Raw genomic sequence first — 18149 nt, 5'->3', positions numbered from 1 at the left:
TTTCAGAGCACGCGGTATGAGACGGGCTGCCTGGCTGCGCAAGGGGAGCAGGAGAGGATGGAGCAGCCGACAGGCTTGTTACCAGGGGCAGAAACTAACTTTGAGTCCATGAGTATTCCCCAAGAGCAAACAAAAAGTGCAACAAATCATCCATAAAACGCAGTCAAAAAGGACTTCGTTTAATTAGTGATATGTAAAGACTTTTGCATAGAAAAAAGGTTAACAAAGTAATGCATAAAAGACCGACTAGGTACAGTATTTTTAAAACAAATATTTTAAAGTATATTTTGCATAATGTTTAACATTCTCAATGCTTATTGCTTTCTCCACACAGCAGAGAAATCAAGTGCATAATAATACATGCTGTGTTTGTTTTGTTTTTTTGTTTTTTTTTTACATAAAATCTCTAGTTCTTGACTGGATGTATTAAAATACTTAGGTTATTTTAAGTCACTGTAATAAAAAATGAAAGCAAACTGTTTTATGCAGCACTAGTTGTCTGGGTATTGACAAAATAACTTACTGACATACCCTTTAATACATTCATTTTGGTTTGGAATCAAACCCACATTACAATGTTGGCGTGTTAATAGCCAATTTAAAAATTGTCCCTACCCTAACTTCATACCCAGAGTGATCGTTCTCCCTGTAGTTGATAGTGAAAAGAAGAGGGATCTTGCACAGAATTGGCTAAAAGTAAATGTCCAAATACAGCTAAATAAGTTAATTCGAACTTTTGCAACACTGAGTCTCTTCTATTGGCATGAATCAGCCGTATTCAAGTGTGCACGCTTTAAGTAGGTGGTTACTTCTGGGTGCATGACAAATTCACTGTTTGTGCAGATCGGAGCTAGCACCATATTTAAGCCATAAAAAGGGTGCCTCAAGGCTCACAGGCAGTGCTGAAACGTTCATTAATCCCAGCACTGATAAGATAATTGCTTTTACCAATGCTATGCTAGATGTCACAATTTGGCAAGTCTGTACAAAGAAAGTGAACTAAGGAAGTGAGAACTAGGCCTGTCAAACCGAACATTCTTCCTCGGCAATCTTTTGGCTAAAAACCCCTCTCCCCTTCAAGAGCACGCTCTTCCCTGGAAAGGTATCCCAGTTCTGAAGTTAAATGCAGGATTTCGCCTCTCTCTCATACCATTTCCATACCTGCGCAATGTTATTTGTTATAGCAGAACATATACATATATATTTCTTGTATTATTATTTTTTCAATGTCAGGCACTTACGAAACTCAAACTCTTTCTAGCCTGGGGAGACCCCGTAGGTATGATCCCTCGCCTCTCTGCCAAACAAGGATGCATAGCTGGAGAATTATTAGTTCTAGTGACTACCTATTTCCCAGGAAACCTCTATGTGCCGATATGGTCACGCTGTTTCTGAAAGCCATTGCTGCTCCCTCAAGGTGCCTCCAGTGAAACAAACCGAGAAGAAGAAGAAGAAGAAATCATCCCGTGTCCTCTCCGACACCTGAAACGAGGACAGCTGTGCCGTTCCTCAGCGGGCTTGCCGGCACCTCTCATGCCCTTTGGGTGAAGGCGTCCGCTCGCTGGGCTGAGCAGGAAGGACACGCCGAGTCCCGCAGGCTCATGTGTGAGTGTGGGTGTGCACGCGGGGGGGTGTGTGTGTGCGCACGCACGCGTGTGCTGAGGGAGAGGAGGGAGCCGGAGCGGGAAGGGAGAGGGGGGACTTAAAAGGCTCCAACTTCAGTCCCCCAGGGTCGGTACGGTTTAGTGCTGCTCCCGCTGCCAGCCTGCTGAGGGCTGGCGGTGGCTGATACGGCCAACGGAGGGGTGATGGCTGTCGCCGCAGCCACAGCAGCGGCGGCGGCAGCGCTGGGGGGAAGCATGGGGAAGGCGCCGGTGAAGGAGAGGGGGAAACTCTGGGCAGCCGCTGTGGCTGCCGCTGCCGCGGCATGGACGGTAGCCGAGAGGGACAAGAGGGAGGTAGAGAGAGGGGGGACGCAGGGAGCGACGCTGCCAGCGGAGGGGACTCTGAGGGCGGCGTCGGTGTGGGCGAAGGTGGCCGTGAGCAGGGCAGAGCCGTGGGGGGGCACGTCTGAGGAGAGTCTGCACGGGGCGGCGTCGGAGGCGTGGAGTCCGTTCGGCTGCAGCAAAGCGGCCGGGAGGTGGTGAAAGGCGGCTGCCCAGTGGTGAGGGTGCAAGGGGTGGTGGTGGTGGGCCATGGAGGAGGTCATGGCGGCGGCTTCCCTCTGAGAGGCACAGGTGCTCAGGTGAGACACGAGTCTAACGCGCAGGGGATCAGATGTGTCGAGACCTTCCACCGAAGTCAGATACCTCGCGACTTCTGTCAAGCACTCCCGGAAGCCAATGCTCATGAAATCCATGGCCAGGGAATGAGCGTCAAAATAACCTGCAAGGGGAGGGCAAAAGATGCGTTGAGTGCCGAGCCGGCTTCTCAGCCGACGCTGGGTGACGCGGCTAAACCCGGTCCTCGCTCAGCTGCCACATCTCCCATTTACAGGTTAAGATTTGCAACGCGAAAAGTTTGTTCTCCGATCTGTAAATGATTTGTGTGACCATCCCTGTAATGCAATAGGCTGCAGTTGTTTTTGCAGACAATATACAAATGAAAAGAATTAAGTCCATAAGTACTTGTGATACTTAAAAAGATATACGATGCCTCTCCTGAAATTCCTCAGCAAGCTGCTGCAGTGCACTATTGACCCTGCGCACGTGTGTGAACGAGATGTTTATCCGCACAAAGAAACAGGCTGGAGATCAGGGAGCTTGCATGCACTACCCTGCCTTTTCTTCCCTGCGCTGGCATTCCTAGTAACGCTCTCAAACTATTTCTCGACATTGTGAGACCGTTGTTGTAACTGCTGCCGGGGTCCCATCTTCTTCACAGAGTCATTAAGACAATATGACATACGGTGTTACTTAACTACAAACTAAAACCATCTTGTCATGACCCTGCACACACACAATAAAAAGCTTTACTGAGAAAATGTTTTATGTAATGCCGTTGCTAATTTGGAGATGGAAGACTGACAGTCATATGGTCCATGAGGTATTTCGACAAACAGCAACTGGAGCTCCACAGGCTTGGGACAAAAAAGCATTCGAAAAAAATATTCGCGTTATTAAATGCACATGAAAATATATTCCCTTTCTAAAAGGGTCTAACTTCAAATCTAGTGCTTAAGTTGCAGCTCATCAACCACAAAATCCTATTCCAATTTTTAGAATTTTCCTATTTTAGTTTAAAAGTAGTCTCCTTGGAGGAATAATGTCCTATCCACGCCCAATCTGGTATAGTGTTTATTCCTCTTGCTTTCAGTGAAAAATTTTAGGTATGCGTGACTATGATGACTGTTAGTATCTAAAGATCAAATGCCCTTATTACGGAGGAATGTGGCAGCAATGCCTGCATTAGGCTGTGCGCTCTCTGGCATGAAATAATCTCAGGCTTTCTGAAGAACACTAGCACCTTAGATAGCTGTTTTATCAACTTTCAAGCAAGCAGAGAGCCTTTCTGTCACTGCACACCCACATTATAGAATTAACTTGGGCACGTTTATAGACATTGCCCCAAATCCCCTGCCTCCTGTATACCCCTTCTTGCCAAATTACGACAGCGATTTTGACGCAGGCTGCCTTGCTCATCTGAGGCTGTACGAAACCCGAGAGAAACGCCGCTCGGCCAGCAGATCGGTGAGCACGAGGGGTCGAGGACTCGTCTCAGCAAGCACTGACTCCTCGCAGCTTTTTTTCCTGCCAGGTCCGCTGCAACCAAGCGACCTGCGGAAACACTGCGGTTTGAGTGAGCTCCCGAGAAACAAACGCCAGCAGGCCGGCGGTGGCGAACTAGCAGGGTACCTGCTCGGGCGCCAGCCAGCCTGGCACGGGGACTGCCTCCGCGCCGGAGGCTCCAGGACCTCCGGCGGGTTCAGAGGGGCTGACGCACAGCCAAAGCTGCTTCCCCGGCTCTGGCCGCGGCTCAGCCAGCCTGGGAGTCCTGAGAGCGCGCGGCTCAAGCCAGGGCTTCCCGGCCTCCCTCCCTCTGGACCGGACGAGACGTGGGGGATGTGGTTGTCACCAGCTTCCCCTGAGTCTGAGCTGCTGGCTCTGTGTCCCAAAGCCCTGGTGATCCTGGCTCCCTCTCAGTCTCCTATGGTGGCCGAGACATGAAAACAGAACAGAGATGAGAGCTGGTACTCCCAGGCTCTATTATGTTTTGATTTTGATGGTTATCTTTTCCAGGTTTCCCTTTTGCTGGCTTCCCTCTTCTGAAAGAGACTTAAAAATGTTGTTTCTTGTTTCTTTCCAAAACCCAAGAACATCCTTCATCACCACCCACGCACATACGCGCTGCCGTTTCATAGTAAATGGGAAGCCTCAGCTTTCCTTCAGCTATCCCGGTAACCCACCTGCCCTGCACACAGGACACCAAGTCATTTGAGCTATATTAACCTACGTTGCTGACCCAGGTGTCAGTCACCCAAGCTAAATTTGCAGTGAAGCTGCAATAAAACAACACCGAGGGCCCAGTGAGCCACTCGCTGTTGACAAATTACTCCTCCCCTGTGCTTGCTTGCACGGTCAGCGAAAAGCCCTGGCCCCAGGCCAGAATAATAACTCAATGTGAACAGGAGACCATTGCCCGCACCTGTGGCAGGGTGGCAGAAACACGGAGTCTGCGTAGGACCTCAGAGGCGGCAGCCTGCCTGCCTGGGCAGCTCCAAAAAGCGGAGAAGGGACGGGAGCCACGTTGGGTTTTCTTCCACCGTGCCCACTTCAGGCTCAGCACGCTGAGCAGCGGCCAACTCCACCCTGGCTTTCCTAGCCCCGGGCATGCCACATCGTGGGTGTCCTCCATTTCTACGTGAGGAGGAAGAAGATGAGCTCTCTGCAGTCCTCAACACAGGCGAGCATAAGGGTATCAGGATCCATTTCTCCCTGCTGTGATAATAGCTTTTGTCCATAGGAAAAATGATGGAACTCATTTTTTTTGCTGATCCAAAAAAGTTTCTAGCTCAGAAGATGAGTTACAAACTCAGAATAACTACACTTGCAAATAAAACAAACATCTGCCTTAAGAACACCCTAAGAAATTATATTTAAAGCTGTTACTTAGGTTGCAAAGTAAAACATTAAGTGAGCAGGAAATGCAGGCTTAAACTTTGCCCAGTACTAACTCGCAAACCTTTTTCTTAAAGTTTCTTAATCCGTGCAGTAAGATTAGCCTTATCTCTGGGTCTGAAGGAGAAGGTAAAGTCATAGTATTTATGAAGCAGTTGGGTATTTTACTGATGTGCTACAGAGCGTGAGTAACAAACAGGGCTGTGTACGGCGTGAAGGCGGCTGCGGTTGCCTGCCCGGCGGCAGTGGGATCACACGGGTGTAAGCCAGCGTCGCCTCTCCCCGCGCCCCGGTGCTTCGTCCTTCCCTGCACCACCCTCCGGCACCCACGGGGCAAGGAGAGGCACAGCAGCGGTGGTGCACTGCGGGAGAGACCACAGGACTTGGGAATGCTGACAAAATCCAGCTTGTCCGGGCGCAGCCGGAGGCCGGGGCTCTGCCGACACCTCTCTCTGCACGGCAGCTCCCATCCCAGGCACTTCATCCCCTGCCCCACTAGCTGGGCCACCCGACCTGACCCAGTCATAAAATAATCCCCCACACACTGTTTTGAGGCAGGGAGGCAAGGGAAGGAGGGTTGACCTCCTGGCCCTCCCGCTGTCGGTGCAGACATCAGAGGGGTGGGAGCTGCCGCAGCTTTTAAGAAGAACGATGTGCAGCGTGAAGCGGGGGTCAGGTTGGGATAGCTGAGCTGCACGTCACACGGGGAGGATGAAGCGAAACAGCCACTGCTTCCTTCAGCAGCTGAGCGCCGATCGCCCCGTGCACCAAGTGAGACAGAGCTTGTGGAAAGCCAGCACGCAACCACGCAATTAAAGACAGCACCGTTGCGCACACATACAGAGGATCTGAATTCAAATTGCACAAGCACGATCAATTCTGGCGTTTCGTAACTTTCAAGAGCCTAGCTTTACCCACTAAGTAGTGCTTTTTAAAGGACATTTTTAGATATAAAAATAAACATTTTTTTAATTTAATTTTGCACATTTTCCGAGGAATCAAGAGGTGCGTCTGTTATATGAAGGGCAATAAAATCCCTTTCACCTCTTACAGAACAAGCCACCCATAAATTTTAAGCTTAAATGGACTTCTAGCAAAAGCCGCTTAAGACCTAGAAAATACGTATGTTAGCTCGGTGCTAATTTTCACAAATAACAGAACACCAGCCTTCGGCATGCTTTCCTATAACCATCTGTTGTTAAGCACGCACTGATTAAATAAATTGAATTCCATGGTCACTGCAAGGTACAGAGAGGAGCAGTAATTCAGTCATGGGCTAAACACTTTTGAGTTTAATCAGAAAAGGAAGAGAGAAAGAAGCAGCTACCTCTTTTCTAGCCTTTACCTATATGGCAGAATGGGTCTGTGAAAAACCAGCTGGTTTCCGTTACAACAATTTGAACCACAGTAACGGTCGATGGCACAGGACGTGGGACCGTGCTTACAGGAGGCCAGCAAGTTTTTCACTCCAAATAAGTTCCAAAATCATGACTATACAGAATACCTCGTGGGTGGCTGAAATCGTTTGGCCTCCAGCCTCGGGACTGTCAGCTTGCACAAGCGAGGTACGCTCGACTCCCAGCAGCCGGCTGATCTAGTGGGTCAGCCAGCGCAGCCCCTGCGTCACGCCAGCACCCAGTGAGCTACCCAGAGCTCTGACACACAACTACAGCGTATAGGTATGAGCGCAGCCATCTGCCTGTCTGCTTTATCAGATACCTGGAGCTGCACAGAGCAAGATTGGTTTATTCTGGTGAATGAGATGGTCTAACCTGGAATTTAAAAGTCTTTCCAGAACAAAGAAAATACATGAACAATAATGCAAGTTCCTCTCCATCCACTTCCTTTGGTATAGCTGCTGGATAATGAGGTTTAGCATCGGTTTTGTGCTACACAATTGTTGCCACAAACCTCCTGTTTATGTTTGGTGTTTGTGTATTTGTTTTGTCTCCCTGTGCAGATTTCAGTGCTCTTTGGAAACCCCAAACAAATCTCTGACTGGGCTGCCTGTGAATGAAGCCTTTACTCCCACAGTGTTATGAAAGCAAACACAAGCCCAGGGTCAAGTGCTTCTTTTGTCCCAGTAGTTCTTTCCCACGAGTTCAATCCTGCCATTAGCATTGATTTCCACTCCTTTAATCTGGAAACGCCTATCACAGCCCCTCAAAGCACTTTTTTTGCTGAGATTTCCCCAAATATTAGAAAAGAAACCATCGGCTCCTTACCTTTACCTCCAGTTGCCTGCAGCATCTTCAGATGATCCACTGTCATTTGCAGTATTTCCGCTTTTTCTAATTTGGCAGATCCCTTTGAGATAAGAGACTCATATAAATAAAGGCTTACAAGTACTAGAAACTTTAATTTGATATACTTTCCACTGAGCTCAGCCTTATGGTTTCAATTTCCCCCATCATTAGGACATTCTCAGCTTAATTCTTTCATGAGCATCTGCCTCCCAGACTTTGTCTAAGAACTAACGCCGTCTCCTCTCTAGCAATACAAGCAGCAGCAGCAGCACCATTTTACTTTATTAAGGCAATATAGCTCAGCATAGCTCTGGCCTTGAAGATAGTGTAGAGATGACATCTTCATGAAATGAGAGAAAGACGTAACTTTCTGGACTTTCTTTTTAACAACAAACACAAATGGAGAGCTGGCAGGACAGGTCTGCACTGTGATTGATGAAGACCCTACGGCAACTTTTTTTTTTTCTGCTTTTACCAGTAGGTGTCCCTATGGATACACACCGAGAAGTAATCCCTCTTTCTTAATCGCCTATTAATTTTCAACATGTCATTTGGCTGCTGAATATTCTATTCTCATTCTCGACTGAAAAAACAACCGCACAGTCCGCAGTACTTTAAGTTAGCGAGAGGCCTAGTTTGCAGGGATGTGAAGCTAAACTCTGTTAAAAAGAAAAGGTTTAGCTCCTCTGTCAGTAAAAATCTTTTCTGTTACTGAGGGTGGCTCACAGAACTGTAAAAAAGTGCTGGAAAAGTATAAAATACAACTCAAAAGGTAGTATTAATATATTAATCTATAAATAAAACTTTTTTGAATGGTAGCATTCCCTTCGATATCTGGAGCATGCCCAGATGACTGAGTTTACCACACAAATGTTACTCCAGTGCAAGAGATCATCCCTTGGCATCAATTAAAACCAGGGCTGCGCAAGCTTCAGCCACCAGCGGATCACATCCTGAAAGCCAATTTTTTTTCTTAGTTATCATCCGGGCCACCTCGCTGCCGTCAGCCATCCCGCAGCCTCAGCCGGCTTCGCCCAGGTTGCACGCGTCTAAGTTAGGTAAGGCTTACGCCCTCCTCCGCAGCCCCGCTTCGCCAGCGCTAAGCTCTGCGAGGGACTCTGGAGAGCAGAGCTGTGATTTGGGGAGGGAGGAAGGGAAGCAGAAGCGAAACTAAACCTCCAACTTGGAAACTTCAGTGAGCTGAATGTCAAGGAGCTGGAAAGGGACTTTGTCCTTGGCATATTGCAGAAAAATGGCGGGGCTTTCTGAACAAAATACAGTGTACGCTCTTTTTTATGCCAATACATTTTTTTTTTCAATCTGCTTATTGCTTTCAATGCTTTGCTTGTACAAATATTGGTGCGCATGTGAATTTTTGGTCAGAATTACCCATTTGACATGCGACTACATCCTGTACTTTTCTCAGACTTCATCTTTTCCACAGACACAGTACAAGCCATCTCAGTGAGAGTGACTAATAGCTAAAAACTGCATGGCGCTGGGTAATTTCCAAAGGCTCTGTAGGACTTGTTTTATAATGTTTGTGGTTTTCAAGAAGTAAACAATAAAATGGGACAAACAACTGTTTTCTCTTGCCCCTGTTTATCTAGCTGAAAATACCTCTGTCACTCCATTTTGCGAGAACCTACGCAAGGGCACAGTTAGAACTACTAGTTATTAAAAGCGTGTTGCAGGTGATGCTCTCACCACGATTACAATATTTAAAATTTTCTTTTAGCTTTTGTTCAGACCAGAGATGTAACAGGCCTCATACAGTGCGGTGCTTGCCACGCAGTTACCACAGAGCTTCAGCAATCCTGCTCTCAAACTTTACTTTCTGTTTTTTATTTTACTACTACAAGGAGGTCAGGTTCTTGATTCTCACTTGGTTCCTTTTTATTGAAATACAGTGTCAATGGCATGTATGCAAATACCTCCAGTAAAACAGGAACAAGGCCAAACATTAAATCAAAGACCAAAAAATAAAAATCAAGATATGAAAAGGAAAATAAATAAATTTGAATGACATAAACAGAATGCCCTTCTTACAGCACAGATTGTATTCTAAGCTTTTGGTCTGTAATTTCATGACCCATTTCAGGAGCTGAACCAAAGTTCACTGAAGTGCGCTGGATCCTTCCAGCCTTCCCACTGAATACTTGCCCACTGAAAGTCTTTGAAAATACCGCCCACTTCACTAGCTGACACGACATGGGCCTATTCCGCCTCCTAATGCACTGGTTCTGAAGAGTCATTTTAAAACGTGAATAATCCAGACTGTCTGTTCCTTTTTCAGGAAACTGGATTGATTAATTTGCAACTGAAATTACAGTTTAAAAAATAAAGGTTTCTTAAAGTAGGGAAAAGGAGATTATATTTAAAGATTTAAACAAAAGGCTAATTGACATACAGGTTTAGGGGAGTTGTGTTGGGCTTGTTTTTGTTTTTTTTTTAAATATGGAGTAAAGCACATTTTTAACAAAACCACTACTGGAATTCATCGAAAGAACAGAGGCAACATGAACACTGTTACCCTTAAGGGAAAAACAAGCCAAAGAATGGAAATGTTTTTCAGCCTTATAATGAATTATGTTTCTAATAGTTTTGCCACAACAAAGCATTTTATTGAAATGCCTGCTTTGTGCCAGATCAGGACACATACAATATTATTTTAATGACTTTTACAAGAGAACTAACATTGCCAGATGAGATACAGAATTAGGAAAAAAAAAAAAAAAAAGGGCTTACTTGTTTTTCAAAAGCAGTTGGCACAAGCCGCCTCAGCTCTGATAAACTGTTATTTATACGATCACGGCGCCTTTTCTCTATAATCTATTCCAAAAAAAACCAAAACACATTAAGTTTATAAAAAAAAACGTTGAAGGGCAAAATCACAGCACGCATGCAAATTGTCACACGGGAAAAGAATTAAACGCAACGTACCCCTCTTCTTTTCTTTCTGGCCATAATTTGAGATGTTGTTGTTGGGGAATTTGATCGAATGACAGAACTATTACTTTGCCTGTGAAACAATAAAAGTATGTCAGGTGTTGCACAACTTGACACTGCTCTTTGAAGATACCTCAGGTCACCGTATTAAGTATGCATAGTCTCTCTCGGGCTGTTTCCAATGCTTAGATGTGGTTTGTACCGCACGGTATTTTGAGAGAGCGAGAGACATTTCATTTTTGATTGCCCCAGCATATATTTTGAATTGACAGGACTCTTTTGGAAATAAAGTCCCTTTCTGGAGAGAGTCCAGCTCAGCAAATTTCATTTTCATTGCATATAAAGCCCTATCTACCAAATACAGGCTGAAGAATCGAGTCCAAAACCACGTGAACCATCTATACATGCTAACAGCAGTGTGAAGTACACGCATCTGATGCCACAACCCGCCTGGCCTGCTAGGTTTTGACATTCCTGCCCACTGCTACAAGATTCAATACATGCTCCAGTCCAAAGCCAGTTCCCCAGCCCGGGTGTGCCGTGTTGTCCCGCATGAGGAAGAGAATTCAAAATCCATTTTAAAAACTACGCTACCCACGAGTACAAAAAGCCTTTTATTTCATCATAAGAGAGAAAACATATCCAGTAGCTTTTGTTACTGATTTAGCCACCGATGCGGACGAGACGGGGCTCCGGCACACGTGTCTCTGAACGGCCCAGCGCCGTCCCCGCGGAGCTGCGGGAAACACCGCGCCTCACCCTCCGCCGCCCACCGGCTTCGCTGAAGGTACCGTTCAGCTACCGTGGATCCCCGCTTATTTTCCACAGCTCATTTCCCACGGGCGCCGATTCCCTTAGGTTGCTCGGCCTGCTCAGGAGCTGTTTTGGAAAGGACTTGATTGAAAATGGCAAATTAAGCGGAGCTAATGGACTGCAGCCTGGTGGCTCACAAGCTACTCGAGTACTCTGCGTAATTTCGAGGCTCGGGCAGCTAGACCGCGGGGCAAATTCTTGGGGGGCTATCAACAAAACTGCTAGTTCACCTGGAGGGGGACAAAATCGCACCCCGCTTCGCACTCGCCCTCCCCACCTCTCTTCCACGACGGGGCGGCCGGGTTTCCCCCTCGCTCTGCCCCATCCCAGGGCGCACTCCGAAAACGCCGCCGCCCGCAGAGAAGGCGGCCCCGGGGGGGCCGGGGGTGCCCCACTTACCCCGAGTAATTGTTCTCACTCCCCACGTCTATAGTCTCGTCCATGTCGCTGTCTGAGGTAGTTTCCTCGCAAGGTCGCTTCATCGTGGGGACAGGACGCGGCGCAGCTTATAGTCGGGGTGGGGGCAGAGATAAATAAATCCGGGGGGGCTCCGGCACGGCACAGCACGGCTCGGCTCCGCACCGCCAGCAGAGCAAACCCTCTCTGAGGCGCTTTCCCACGCCGCGGCACAGCCTCAAGCCCGACGGCCCGCCCCCGGCAAGGCCCGCCCCGCCGGGGGTGACGGGGAGGGGGGGCCGCCCACCGCGGGGGCGCGGAGCGGAGGAGCAGGCAGCCGCTCTGCGGGGGGCCCGGCAGCCCTCGGCCACCGGCCGGCGGGGAGCGGAGAGGGGCAGATGCCCCCGACACGGGGCCGGGGTGGGGGGGGCTCCAGGACATGCCCGGCACTCGCCTTCCGAGGGGAAGAAGCGGGATCCGGCTCCAAGCCTTGCCATGCCGCCGAAGGGAGGGCAGGGGACGGCCCCGCTATCCCACCCGGCATTTCGGGGGGGGCCTTGCTGCCCCTGGCCCGTGAGCCCGGAGCCGGATCAGCCCCCACCCCGTTCTACAAAGCCTCCGGCGGTGCCGGGCGGTCCTGGCCGCCGCTCCTCGGATGCGGCGGGGTGTCTTGTAGGGCACAGGAGCGCGGGTTTGAGGGTTGTGTAAATTCCGGGAAAAGTATAAATCCCGGGAAAGGTGTAAATCCCGGCCCGGTCCGGCCGGGCGAGCGGCCCCGTCAGTCCCGCAGGGCTCCCACGGGCGCGCCGATGGGTAGCGGGCACTTGCAGGGACGGGAGCCAAGCACGGCGATAATCCCGGCTGGGAAGGACTTGGAGGAATCTTAGCGGCTTGGTTACTGGCGGAAATGTAACAGGCGGGTTTTACTTTGCTTTTGTTTGGGATTTCCCCCCCCCCACACACACACACCCCGTTTGTTTGTTTTGTGTTTTCTAATTCCGGATTCCTGACAAAATACACTTGAGGTGGTATGTCCTCCGGTATATTCTCCGCACAAATTTAATCTTTCACCTTCGGTGACCGTCTCCTTTTGCCTATTCCCTTTTGTCACCTTCCCGGGAACATTTTTCTCCCGGCCCTGCTGCCGGGACGCCGGCCGAGAGGGGCCAGGGGGGTCGACGGGCTGCGGCGCCGGCACCAGCCTGGGCAGCGCCGCGTTATCCCGACGCCGGCGGGACACAGGGAGCCGCGGGTCGCTCAGCAGCCCGCAGGACTTGCAGCCGGGCGGCCAGGCGAGGAGGCGGCTGCCCGGCCCGGGCTCCGGGGAGCGCAGTGGCAGCACCTGCCGGAGAGAGACGCGGAAAGCAATCGCCGGGATCGCCGCAAAACGATGAACTGGCCAGCGGCCTCCCTGCCGGCGCGGCGTGGCCCCGCGACCCTCACCGTGGCGCCGGGGCCGCCGTGCCCTCGCCCCTCCGGGTTTCCGGGGGGTGACAGCACCGTGCTGCGCCGGCCCGAGGGAGAGGAGACGGGCGGGTCGGGGAGGGAGGAAAGAGGAGCTGGAAGGGGCGATGGCTCCGGCTGTCCTTTCGGGGCAGGCTGCGAGCCCGGCGGTCCAGACGGGCGGGGGGGAACGGGCACCTCCCCGGCGGGGCTCCGCTCGGCAGCGCCGCGGCCGCTTCTTCCCGCGGGCGGAGTTTGCCCCGGCTGCCTTATATTTAGCAGCCGATGGTGCCAATTACTCAGTTTTCCACTCGGCTAAATCCTGCAGAAGGTACAGGTGGTTTTTGCTTCGTTTGCGGGTGTGCGTGCGAGAAAGGGCCGTGGCGAAAGGGAAACCGGCGCCAGCTCTTTTTTCCGCTAATACTCTCCATCTATGCAATTATATTTGGTGGCACGTCGGGTGTTTGCTCTTTCATGTGGATGTTGCCACTATGTAAAGGAACAGCGGGATTTCATGCCTCATTGCCCTACCGGGGCATCCTTTTCATGCCCGTGTTTGCAGAGTTACTAAAAGCTCCGCGGCTGCTTAGACACAACAGAAGCGAGCGCCCGCGGGAAAGGCAAAGGCAGCTCCCGGGGACTTGGGACACATTCCCCACAATGGCCCCTTTGATGGGATCTGGGGGGGGGGGAAGAACCCCGCAAAAGAAAAACAAATCAAAACCACCAGAAAACCCAAAACAAAAAAGTATCGGGACCTTTCAGGAGAAATGGAATAGCAGGAGCAGATTGCGACGCCCGACTGCAATTTGAAGCAAAACTGCTTTAGAAATCTGGGAGCCGAGTCAGGAGATTTACTGCTCGGCGTGGGGCTTTCTAGATTAAAAAATAAATAATAAAAAATAGAAAAATTTCCCTTCGTTGTCTGTGCTGTAAGGACACGGGGGCACCTGAGAGGGCCGAGCCCGCTGTCGCCGCCGCCCGGGACCCTCGGGCCGGGAGCGGCCGGGAAACGCTGCCCCTCTGCAGAAATCGCCTTTCAGAGGGTGGCGAGATTTGGTAGGTCTGAACTGAAGTCCATGTTACCTCGCCTGGGCTGCAGCTGCTCTGCAGCTGCTGTCGATGCGCCTGAAAACGCTTCCGAAACGGGGTAACAGGCTCGACCGTGGGTTTTTGAATCCCCGCTAAAATATTTTAATGATCCGGGGATATTGGTGCGTTTCGAGGTGTCTCGGTGTTTTGCACAGAAATCTTTAATGTCACGCGTTGGTGCCGCTGGATTTGTAATTTCTGCTCGCTCTGGAAATAGTTCCTGCTGCCTTACGATATTTTTTTTTCTCCAGGGCACAAGTCTCCCGTGCTTTTCTCCTACAGAAACCTGAGCTATCCTATGTTTACCTCCACGAGTAAAGCTTATGTCAGCGTTGTTGGTCGTGGAACGGGCTACTAAATCCTCCTGGCAGCCTTACTGAAGTCCCTGCTCTGTGAAGCTCCTAGTGTTAGCAGGCAATTACCCAGATTTTTTTTTTTTTTTTTTTTTTTTTTTTTTTTTAAGAGCTACCTGCTCCTCGGGGGAGAAATTACGGGCTTTCCCGGGACGCAGCTAGGAAGGCAGGCCCTTGCACCCCCGCCTAGGTCCCTTGCTCGCCCGCCGCGGCAGGTGCACTGCGGCAGCCGGGGGCTCCGCGGGAGCTCCACGGTCCCCCACGGGCAGGGCCAGCACCGCGACCCCCCCGGGCAGGGGCTGCGGCGGGCCCTCCGCGCCCGTCGCGGGGTGAAGCCTCTTGTTTTGCTTAGGTCTCTGGTGGAAATACATCCTATTACTCGTGTGTTCTCTTTCTCCAGTGGCCCCGTGAAGTGTGGCTCCCCAGATTTGCCGCAGTGGGATTACCCAGTCTGCTATCAGCAAGCAGCGTTGACAGGCATGCATTTGAAGCCCAGAGAAATGCATCCTTCTCCGCTCTCCAGTACATTTTCCTCCAAAGGGAGAAAGCCGGACCGACTCCCCGCGCCCCGCCGGCGCTCCCTGCCTCCCGCCTGGAAGCTGCGGGGCCCCGGAGCATCCCCCGCCCTCGCCCACCGCCGGCAGGGAGAGAGCCGGGCGGAGACGCTGTCTCCCCGGAGCCCCCCAAACAGCTTTTTCCCCGGAAGAGGCAGCCCCCGGCCAGCGGGCAGCGGCTCCGTGGGAAGCTCCCCGGCCCGGAGACACCCTGTCCCGCCGCCGCGACCGGCCGGGGTGAGGCGTGAGGAGAGTAGGCAGCTCCCTCTCCTTCCTTCCCTGGGTTTGTTTTTGGTTGGGGTTTTTGTTTGTGTTTTTGTTTTTTTGTTTTTTTTCTCCTTTTGAAAAACGTGGTAGGAATAAAAGCTCGGTGTGGCTCCGGGGCCTGGAGGCGGCGGTGGGACGCGCCCCCCGTGGGTCACACGGGGCCAGAGCCGGGCGGGCGGCGCCGGCGGCGCTCCGGGGCGCGGTGGGGCCGGTGCCCCCCGTGCCCCCCGCGAGTGGCTGAACCGTGGGGGCGTTTCGAGAATTGGCTTGCGAAAGAAGGAAAGCGGGACATTGCTCGCTACATCTGTAAAGCCGGCTCACGTAGAGAAGCAACGCTCGTCTGCGCCCCCCGTCCCCGAAAATAAATCTGCCATTTCCCCGAGATTTCAGGGTTGCCCCTTTTACGTAGCTGTGAGACGTTTAAGCTTAAATAGTTAGGAGTTTTTAAGAACATTTTAAAAATGACCGTGGCCTCCTGAAAGAGCTGCAGCATTACACAGCAGCTCTCTTCAAGGGGCCTCAAGATTGCCCCTAGTTTCTTTGCTGGACACAGAAGGTACTCAAACTTTTAGTCTTAGACCTGTTTTTTAGACTTTACCCTCTCCTTCTTACACATTCGTTTGTATCCCCATTCCTTTACCCGGTAAGCAGCCTCATAGGGATAATTGTTCTATCACTTTTAAATTACTTTCTCCTATTAGGAAGTTCTAAGAACAGTAGAGAAAGACAAAACGTATCCATGGACTACGAACAATGCTGCTGTATTTTTTTTTTTTTCTTGATGGACTCATCATTAACTGTCGGGAAAAGCTGAAAAATTTTTTTCCCTCTGATGCAATTATAACTAAAAGGTTAAGAGGATTTCTGACTAAATTCTTAACCAAGGTGAGTTGGACACAAAGCTGAAGGAAACTACTCAAAAAAGGTGGAGAGACCTTAAAACACATGGCTTTGCCTAGACACTGGCTGCACACGGGTGAAATCAGATGCATGTCATTCCACGCATTTTTGTATCGTGGAGGAATATTTGACTGTTAGCTGGGCTGCACGACTTTTGGCAATGGGTCAAAGTAGGGGCTGATCCATAGGTGTTTGCTGCGGTGCTACAATAACCACATAGATAGTGATAGAATTGCACTGCCCTGAGGTGGATGTGATCACACCAGCAGATCACTTCAGCTTACTTCAGTTTTGTGAAGTATAAAAAAAAAATTGTACAGAGACTTGCTGTAAGAAACTACAATTTCAAGCTGCATATGATTAAAAAAAAGTAGGTAAGAAAGAAGATGCAGTGTGTATTTGTAGATTTTTCTCAGTGACATCTTTTAATGTTTATCATTGAGTTACACCTCAGTGAATCTGACCTTGGTGAAGTAGTGAAGTTGACTATCATGTTTTTAGGCTGACCATGAAAACGTGACTCCGCATCCCCTGTGATGTGTCACACTACTTCCCTGCTTTTGGTGCCTACAGAGGTCAATGAATGCACCCTCCTGGGTCGAGTGGTTCCTCCTGGCCCCTGGTCAATAGGTGCTGCGTGTTTGTCCAGTCCTCCCATTAAATGCATGAAATGCTCTCCCTGAGAGCTGTCACTACTTCCTAGGTGACAGGGAAAGACAAGAATATCTCCTCTGGGTCCCACAGAATCAAGGACTCAGGGCTGTGCCTGCTGGTGATAAGGAGGATGGCTGAGCAGCACCCCAAGGAAGGGCTGCTGGAGAGGACAAACCCTGCAGTTGAAGAGCCTCATCCTTAACTCCTTACAACTTGGCAATCTTCCTATGTGAGCTCAGGCACTCAGGACAATCCATTAAATTAACAAAAGGTGTAAATTAAAAGTGCCTGTGAACTGTACTGAACCTCAATTTGCATGCTCTCATTCACAACAGAACTCACTGCAATTTGATTTAAATTAATTCACTTTCAGAATAAAATAACTGAATAGAGTAAAAGCAGCTTTAGTTTTGAATGGGTGTCTACATAGAATTGTTTGTGGTTTAACTAATCCACTTTAAAAATTAACTCTATTAATTTTCCTTCGCATTTCCATCTAGCCTAGCTTGCTTTGTCTCTCTTAGTCCCCTATCAGTAAAATGGAAATAGTAATCGCCTGCTAATATTTTAAAGTCATTGTGTTGAAGGTCTTGGTAACTGCAGCATTTTGCCTGATACTTAGCGTCACATGTTCTGCAAAAACCAGGTCTTGATTTTCTGCACATGTGCAAAATTTTTTGCCTGGTAGTATTTTATGAGGACTGTACCCAGCTGTACATGACCACAGGAGACACGCAGCAGTGGAGAATTAGAGCCTCATTGTGCATTTTAAACTTTCCCTGAACATCTCCTTGGCTTTGGCTCTGTGTTTTCTTCAAAGACTATGGGCCAAGATTTAAGAACTCTCTAACTTTAGTCATCTTAATGAACGGCTTCAATGGTGTTAATGGGAACTAGGGCACTTTCTTTATTAATGGAAATCAGGCCACTTAATGATCTCTCAAAACTATACAGAGTCTAGTCTCACGGTTTTCTGCACAACACGAATTATGAACTTTAATCTGTTTTAGAGGTAGCTTTATTAAAGTCCATAGAACTGTAGCAAGAATAAAATTATCCTATTATAATGGAAATAAAGCATTTATTTGTAAAAAATGAGCACATAAGCACAGCTTTCTTGTTGAAACTAATTTCTGTTTAAATAAATTTTCACAACGGTGAAGCATGGTTTGACTAGCTCATGTCGCTAGTAACTGTGACAAGGCTAGATAAATACATCCTGTGTTGAAAGTGGGGACCTTTTTGAATTTTTTTTTAATCAAAACTTGGTGGGTTTTGGACTAAAGGAATTCTTTCTTTTTTTAGTTCCTCTTCATAGTCAGCTTTGTGCAGCATTTTCCTTTCTTTCTTGAATGTTTTCACTCC

At 49.4% G+C, this 18149-nt stretch overlaps 1 protein-coding gene across 1 annotated transcript; it reads right to left on the bottom strand.

The window, feature by feature from the left end:
• Positions 1 to 258: 258 nt before the first annotated feature.
• On the bottom strand, positions 259 to 11729 carry HEY2 (hes related family bHLH transcription factor with YRPW motif 2). Its single transcript, XM_075748004.1, has 5 exons — positions 11525 to 11729; positions 10307 to 10385; positions 10112 to 10195; positions 7343 to 7424; positions 259 to 2385 (listed from the first exon to the last, which is right to left on the bottom strand). Exons 1-5 carry the CDS (start codon positions 11605 to 11607, stop codon positions 1703 to 1705), a joined length of 1011 nt encoding a protein of 336 aa, XP_075604119.1. The 5' UTR covers positions 11608 to 11729; the 3' UTR covers positions 259 to 1702.
• Positions 11730 to 18149: the final 6420 nt, after the last annotated feature.

This window comes from Balearica regulorum, chromosome 3 (assembly GCF_011004875.1).
Source record: "Balearica regulorum gibbericeps isolate bBalReg1 chromosome 3, bBalReg1.pri, whole genome shotgun sequence".
Taxonomy (NCBI): Eukaryota; Metazoa; Chordata; class Aves; order Gruiformes; family Gruidae; genus Balearica; species Balearica regulorum.
This window is presented reverse-complemented; position numbering and strand designations above follow the sequence as displayed.